Below are 8,023 nucleotides of genomic sequence, written 5' to 3' on the forward strand. Positions count from 1 at the left end.
CCGTCTCTACTAACAAAATACAACAAAAAAACAGCCGGGTGAGGGCGGGGCACCTGTAGTCCCGCAGCTCCTCGGAGGTGAGGCAGAAAGGTGTAAACCCACGGAGGCCACGAGCTTGCAGTGAGCTGAGATCCGGCCACTGCAGCCAAAAAAACAGCCTGGGCAACCAGGAGGCGAGACTTCTCTCAACAAAAAAAAGAAAAAAAACAGTCAGCCGTGTCCCAACATGGAGAAATCCCTCTCTTACAAACATACAAAATTAGCTGGAGGTGGTAGTGGGTGCCTGTAATCCCAGTTACTCAGGAGGCTGAGACAGAAGAATCACTTGAACCCAGGAGGTGGAGGTTGCAGTGAGCTGAGATCGTGCCGTTGCACTCCAGCCTAGGCGACAGAGAAAGACTCTGTCACACACACACACAAAATAATAGGCCGGGCGCGGTGGCTCAAGCCTGGAATCCCAGCCCTTTGGGAGGCCGAGGCGGGCAGATCACGAGGTCAGGAGATCGAGACCATCCTGGCTAACATGGTGAAACTCTGTCTCTACTAAAAATACAAAAAATTAGCCGGGCAAGGTGGTGGGCTCCTGTAGTCCCAGCTACTCGGGAGGCTGAGGCAGGAGAATGGCGTGAACCCGGGAGGCGGAGCTTGCAGTGAGTGGAGATCGCGCCACTGCACTCCAGCCTGGGCGACAGAGCAAGACACTGTCTCAGTAATAATAATAATAATAATAGCCAGGCACAGTGGCTCACACCTGTAATCCCAGCACTTTGGGAGGCCAAGGCAGGCAGATCACAAGATCAGGAGTTTGAGACCAACTTGGCCAATATGGTGAAACTCCATCTCTTTTAAAAATACAAAAAATTAGCCGGGCATAGTGACGGGCACCTGTAGTCCCAGCTACTTGGGAGGCTGAGGCAGGAGAATGGCATGAACCCGGGAGGCAGAGCATGCAGTGGGCCTAGATCGCACCTCTGCACTCCAGCCTGGGCAACAGAGCAAGACTCTGTCTCAATAATAATAATAATAGCCAGGCACAGTGGCTCACACCTGTAATCTCAGCACTTCGGGAGGCCAAGGCAGACAGATCAAAAGATCAGGAGTTTGAGACCAACTTAGCCAACATGGTGAAACTCCATCTCTATTAAAAATACAAAAAATTAGCCGAGCATGGTGGTGGGCGCCTGTAGTCCCAGCTACTTGGGAGGCTGAGGCAGGAGACTCGCTTTTGAACCCAGGAGGTGGAGGTCGCAGTGAACTGAGATCGCGCCACTGCACTCCAGCCTGGGCGACAGAGCAAGACTCTGTCGCAAAAAAAAAAATAAATAATAAACATTTAAAAATAATAATAATTATGGGACAGTGGAGGGTTCATGGATGGGAACCTTTCCTGCAGCTCTTTCATGTCAGCTCCTCCCTTTGTCCTCCATGGACCAGCTGCAAAACCCAAGTTATGTGTGCACATCACCTGACCTTTGGGGGCCACTTGTCCCAGCACTAAAACCCTCAGTTCCCCGCAGTGAGACAGCCTTGAACAGAAAACAGCGAAGTTTCTCTGGCTGGGTGTGGATCTGAAGTCAGCAGACCTATCGGGTGTTTGTGTCACATGGGGAGGTCAGAGGACGGAAGGCGTCTCTGCAGGAGAATCCTGACAGCATTCTCTGCATTTAGAACACCCAGGGTTTAGAGCTAACGTGGGAGGCTCCCCGCCACAGGAGCCACTGAGATTACAAGATTAGCTGCTATCCAAACCACATTTGGAGAAAAATAAAATAAGAAAAGGAGATACAGGCCTGGTGGCGGCACAGTGGCTCATGCCTATAATCCCTAGTACTTTGGGAGGTGGAGGTGGGAGGATCACTTGGGGTCAGGAGTTCAAGACCAGCCGGGGCAACCTACTGAGACTCCCCTCCCCCTCGCCCTGTCGTTAAAAAAAAAAAGAAAGGGAGATATAGGAAAGGGAAGGGAGGGTTGGGTGGTCTCTTCGATGAGATGATTCCTTCCTTCCTTCCTTCCTTCTTTCCTTCCTTCCTTCCTTCCTCCCTTCCTCCCTTCCTCCCTTCCTCCCTTCCTCCCTTCCTTCCTTTTTTTTGAAACAGAGTTTCACTCTTGTCGCCCAGGCTGGAGTGCAAGGGCACGATCCTGGCTCACTGCAACCTCTACCTCCCGGGTTCAAGCGATTCTCCTGTGTCAGCCTTCCAAGTAGCTGGGATTACAGGCGTCTGCCATCACACCCAGCTGATTTTGTTTTGTTTTGTTTTTTTTTTGAGACGGAGTCTCACTCTGTCACCCAGGCTGGAGTACAGTGGCGCGATCTCGGCTCACTGCAAGCTCCGCCTCCCGGGTTCACGCCATTCTCCTGCCTCAGCCTCCCGAGTAGCTGGGACTACAGGCGCCCGCCACCTCGCCCGGCTAGTTTTTTGTATTTTTTTTTTAGTAGAGACGGGGTTTCACCGTGTTAGCCAGGATGGTCTCTATCTCCTGACCTCGCGATCCCTCCGTCTCGGCCTCCCAAAGTGCTGGGATTACAGGCTTGAGCCACCGCGTCCGGCCGATTTTTGTATTTTTAATAGAGACAGGGTTTTGCCATGTTTGCCACGTTGGTCACGAACTCTTTTTTTTCTTTTGGGGCAGAGTACTGTGTCGCCCAGGCTGGAGTGCAATGGCATCATCTCGGCTCACTGCAACCTCCACCTCCCGGGTTCAATTAGCTGGGATTACAGGTGTGTGTCACCATACCCAGCTCATTTTTGTATTTTTAGTAGAGATAGGGTTTCAGTATGTTGGCCAGGCTGGTCTGGAACTCCTGACCTCAAGTGATCCTCCCGCCTCGGCCTCTAAAAGTGCTGGGATTACAGGCCTGAGCCACCACGCCTGGCCTGATGTGGTGATTTTTTTTTTTTTTTTTCTAAGACAGAGTCTCACTGTGTCACCCTGGCTGGAGTGCAGTGGCACGATCTCGACTCACTGCAGCCTCTGCCTCCCAGATTCAAGTGATTCTTCTGCCTCAGCCTCCTGATTAGCTGGGACTACAGGTGCCTACCACCATACCCGGCTAATTTTTGTATTTTAGTAGAGCTACGGTTTCACCATGTTGGCCAGGCTGGTCTCGAACTCCTGACCTCAGGTGATCCACCCAACTCTGCCTCCCAAAGTGATGGGATTACAGGCGTGCACCACTGCGCCCGGCCTAATGTGGTGATTTCTAAGTAGGGAGCTGAGGGAGTAAGGAGCCAGCCAGTGGCTGTCTGAGGGAGACAGAACGAACTGCTAATGCCAGTACCAGGTCCTGGGTCAAACAGAAAGAATCTTGGGCTCTCACTACATATATATACTTCATATGTATACTTTATATATATATTATATATGCTTTATATATGTATAACATATACTTTATATGTAATATATATGCTTTATATATGTATAACATATACTGTATATATTATATATACATTATACATGTATAACATATACTTTATATATATACTTTATATATGTATAACATATACTTTATATATTATATACACTTTATATATGTATAACATGCTTTATATATAATATATACTTTATATATGTATAACATACTGTATTATATATTCTTTATATATGTATAACATATACTTTATATAATATATGCTTTATGTATGTATTGTATATGCAATATGTATGTTGGTTTTTATTTTTGAGGTGGGGTCTTGCTCTGTTGCTCAGACTGGAATGTGGGCTTACGCAATCCTCCTGCCTCAGCCTCCCCAGTAGCTGAGACTACAGGTGCATGACCACCACACTTGGCTAATTTTTAAATGTTTTTGTAGAGACGGGGTGTCACTGTATTGCCCAGACTGGTCTCCAACTCCTGGCCTCAAGCAATCCTCCCACCTCAGCCTTCGAAAGTGCTGGGATCACAGGTGTGAGCCATGGTGCCTTGCCTTCGTATTTTGAATAGGCCAAAACAGAACTCCGGAATCCCCTACCCCTATCCCCACCACCCCACATAGCAGGTTTCTCTCGCTCTGTAGCAACCCACTTACCTCTCTGAAATCATCCCAGGCCTGTTCGAGTGCACGCAGCCCCGTTAGCCTCCCTGTCTTCTCCTGTAACCAGCCCAGCTCTGCCTGAGAGCTTCCACTATTCCCTCCATCTGGAATACCCAGCAATGTCTCCCACCCCGGGCTTGGATCTGGCGATACTGTACCAGCCTCAGGGCCTCTGCCGTCCGGCTTTCTGCCCTCAGAGCCTTTGTCACTGGGCAGGGAGCTCCAATACGATAAATGCATAGCCCGGGACTAGGACCATCAAGGGAACCCAGTAAGTTGGCTCCAGAAAAAGGACTAGAAGCTTCGTTTGCATTGCGCGTTATTTAATATTGAAGAAAATATAACTAGCCCGTTTCTAAGAATTGGGGTGAGAGCGCTAAAGATTGACCCCACCCACCTCCCACTCCTCACCTCCAGCCGTAAGCCACTTCCAGACAAGGGTAAAAATGCATAAAACAATGCAACTACTCGCCACCTATCCCTCCCCAAGTTCCACCCTCCGAGCCTCAAGCCCCACGCCCTCCTAAATATCCCCGCCCCTCGCTGGGACCCCAAATTGCCTAGAGCTCTGCAATTCCGCCCTTCCCGACAGCGGGACCGAAAGGGTTAAGCGGAGGCTCCCAGCTAGCTGAGTGACGGCTTGGCCGGCAGCCGGGGAGAGTTGACCAATCAGGGAGGGCGTACGCGACCCACGTGCGCAAACGGCCTTGCGATTGGCCAGTGCTGCCAGATGCCTGCCCACCCCGAGCCTGGACCCACGTGCAGCTACTGCGCCTTCATTGATCCGCTTCGCGGTCCAGGTGGCGGCTGGGTGGGGCCTGGGCGGGACGGGGCGGGGACAGGGCGGGACGAGGCGGGGCCCGATGGGTCAAATGGCCCCCCGGTGGGGGGGAAGGAGGAGTTTCCTTTTGGCCTGAACTTGGTTGACCTCGGCAGCTTCCGCCCTGTGAGGGACGTGAGTTGCCAGGCGTTTTCCTGGGGGTTGGGGGGACTCCAAGATTCCCGTGCCGGGGAAGGGGCTGCAGGGGCGTGGAAGGGCAGGACTGAGGCAAGGAAGGAGCTTGGTGCTGCAGCTGGGATGCAGGTGGAGGGAGGTCGTTTCTTCTGTCGGATGAATTCCGCCTAATGCACCTGGCTAACTCCTATTCATCCTTCAAAACCCCTTTCTGGTGGTCTCCCTGCGCTTTAGGAAATTGTTTCAAAACTAAGGTTGAGCTTTGGCGACCTTCCCTGGGCTCCCCATCCCAGACTGCCCCAGCAGGGAGTGTATGTGCACCATCCACCCCAACCTCCTAGGGTGAGGCCTGGGAGGCAGGGCTCAGTTCTTTCTGGGTTCCCGGCCCCATGAATCTGGGCAGCTGGAGGTATTGATAAGTGAGGACGGGACCTAGGGAATGCATGGGGGAAACGCAGGCCTGGGTCCCTGGAGACTTACCAAACTGGGAGGTGCAGGTGGGGTAAGGGGTGACTTCCCTCCCTGGCACTGCCTTATTTTCTGTCCTTCAAGACCTTCCGTCTCCTTGTTTTAGACTCTGGCTAAAGTCCTGGAGGCTACTGCCTGAAGATGACCTCTAGGGACCAGCCTAGCCCCGAGGGCCCCCCGAAAGGCACTTCGGTGAGGAGGGCATGGGGTGGGATCAGCCCTCAAGGGAAACCCAGGCCGGCCCAATGAGGTTCTGCCCCTTTCTCATCCTGTATCCACCTGTGACCTGGGCTGGCCCCGTCCAGGCCTCGCAGCTGAAGACAATACCGGTCACTGCTACACTCAAGACAGGTGCCAAGGAGCCATTTAAAAAAAAAAAAAATTAAGTGTGGGGCCGGGCGCGGTGGCTCAAGCCTGTAATCCCAGCACTTTGGGAGGCCGAGACGGGTGGATCACAAGGTCAGGAGATCGAGACCATCCTGGTCTACACGGTGAAACCCCGTCTCTACTAAAAAATACAAAAAACTAGCCGGGCGAGGTGGCAGGCGCCTGTAGTCCCAGCTACTCGGGAGGCTGAGGCAGGAGAATGGCGTAAACCCGGGAGGCAGAGCTTGCAGTGAGCCGAGATCGCGCCACTGCACTCCAGCCCAGGTGACAGAGCTAGACTCCGTCTCAAAAAAAAAAAAAAAAATTAAGTGTAGGCTGGACACAGTGGCTCATAACTGTGATCTCAACATTTTGGGAGGCCAAGGCAGGAGGATCATTTGAGCCCAGGAGTTGGAGACCAGCCTGGACAACGTAATGAGACCCCATCTCTACAAAAAAATTAAAAGAATCAGCTGGGCCTAGTGACATGGGCCTGCCTGTAGTTGTAGCTACCCAGGAGGCTGCGGCAGAGGCTTCGCTTGAGCCCAAGGAGTTTGAGGCACTGCACTCCAGCCTTGGTGCCAAAGTGAGACCCCATCTTTAAAAAAATGTAGCTTCTGCCGGGCGCGGTGGCTCACGCCTGTAATCCCAGCACTTTGGGAGGCCGAGACGGGCGGATCACGAGGTCAGGAGATCGAGACCAGCCTGGACAACGTAATGAGACCCCATCTCTACAAAAAAATTAAAAGAATCAGCTGGGCCTAGTGACATGGGCCTGCCTGTAGTTGTAGCTACCCAGGAGGCTGCGGCAGAGGCTTCGCTTGAGCCCAAGGAGTTTGAGGCACTGCACTCCAGCCTTGGTGCCAAAGTGAGACCCCATCTTTAAAAAAATGTAGCTTCTAATCACATACGTAATAAAAAATACAGGAACACAGCACGTATTTGATTAATATTTTACAAGCAATCCCGGCTCCCTGTACTTTATGTCCCAGAGATGACCATTTGTAAATTTAGGCTCTCAGGGCTGAGCAAACTCTCTTTTTTGTAAAGGAGTCAGATGAGAGATATTTTGTTTTGAGACTTGATGACTTTATTATTTTTGAGACGGAGTCTCACACTGTCACCTCGGCTGGAGTGCAATGGCGCAATCTCGGCTCACCGCAACCTCTGCCTCCCGGGTTCAAGTGATTCTCCTGCCTCACCTCCCGAGTAGCTGGGACTACAGGCACCTGCCACCATGACCACCAATTTTTTTTTTGTATTTTTAGTAGAAATGGGGTTTCACCATGTTGGCCAGGCTGGTCTCGAGCTCCTGACCTCGTGATCTGCCCGCCTCAGCCTCCCAAAGTGCTGGGATTACAGGTGTGAGCCACCGCACCTGGCCAAGAGACTTTATTTTATTGAGTCTTGCTCTTGTCGCCCAGGCTGGAGTGCAGTGGCACGATCTTGGCTCACTGCAACCTCTACCTCCCAGGTTCAAATGATTCTCCTGCCTCAACCTCCCGAGTAGCTGGGATTACAGGTGTGTGCCACCATGCCCGGCTAATTTTTGTATTTTTAGTAGAGACAGGGTTTTGCTGAGTTGCCTCGACTTGTCTCAAACTCCTGACCTCAGGTGATCTGCTCACCTCGGCCTCCCAAAGTGCTGGGATTACAGGCGTGAGCCACCTTGCCTGGCCTTTTATTTTTAAAAATATTTTGTGCTTCTATTTTCATCACAAGAATGTGGTGAATATTTTAGACTTTATGCCAAAGTGCAAAATGGAAGATGCTCTTTTAGGTACTGAAATAAGAGAGGCTGGGAGCAGTGGTTCATGCCTGTAATTCTAGCACTTTGGGAGGCCGAGGCGGGTGGATCACGAGGTCAGGAGGTTGAGATCAGCCTGGCCAAGATGGTGCAACCCCATCTCTACTAAAAATACAAAAATTAGCCAGGCATGGTGGGAGCCGTCTGTAATCCCAGCTACTCAGAAGGCTGAGGCAGGAGAATCACTTGAACCTGGGAGGCAGAGGTTGCAGTGAGCTGAGATTGTGCTCCTGCACTCTAGCCTGGGTGACAGAGCACGACTTGGTTTCAAAAAAAAAAAAAAAAAAAAAAGCAATTACTTTTGCACCAACCTAATACCTATACTCTGGTTGAGATGGAGACCTGGGGTCTTGAGTGTTTGGGGCATTGTAATTTTTTTTTTTTTTTTTTTTT

At 51.2% G+C, this 8,023-nt stretch overlaps 1 protein-coding gene across 3 annotated transcripts in view; it reads left to right on the forward strand.

Moving 5' to 3' along the window:
• The first annotated feature begins 4,904 nt into the window (after positions 1-4,904).
• The window catches only part of TLE6 (TLE family member 6, subcortical maternal complex member), an 18,065-nt gene continuing 14,946 nt past the window's right edge, over positions 4,905-8,023 (forward strand). For 2 of the 3 annotated variants that reach the window (XM_017847976.1, XM_017847978.1), the window contains exons 1-2: positions 4,905-4,989; positions 5,564-5,649. In XM_017847976.1, the coding sequence (XP_017703465.1) occupies positions 5,599-5,649 (51 nt within the window). In that variant the 5' untranslated portion in view covers positions 4,905-4,989; positions 5,564-5,598. The remainder of the gene's footprint in view (positions 4,990-5,563; positions 5,650-8,023) is intronic. The other variant, XM_017847977.1, reaches the window with a different exon arrangement.

Source organism: Rhinopithecus bieti, unplaced genomic scaffold (genome assembly GCF_001698545.2).
Source record: "Rhinopithecus bieti isolate Rb0 unplaced genomic scaffold, ASM169854v2 scaffold_30687, whole genome shotgun sequence".
In the NCBI taxonomy this organism is placed as follows: Eukaryota; Metazoa; Chordata; class Mammalia; order Primates; family Cercopithecidae; genus Rhinopithecus; species Rhinopithecus bieti.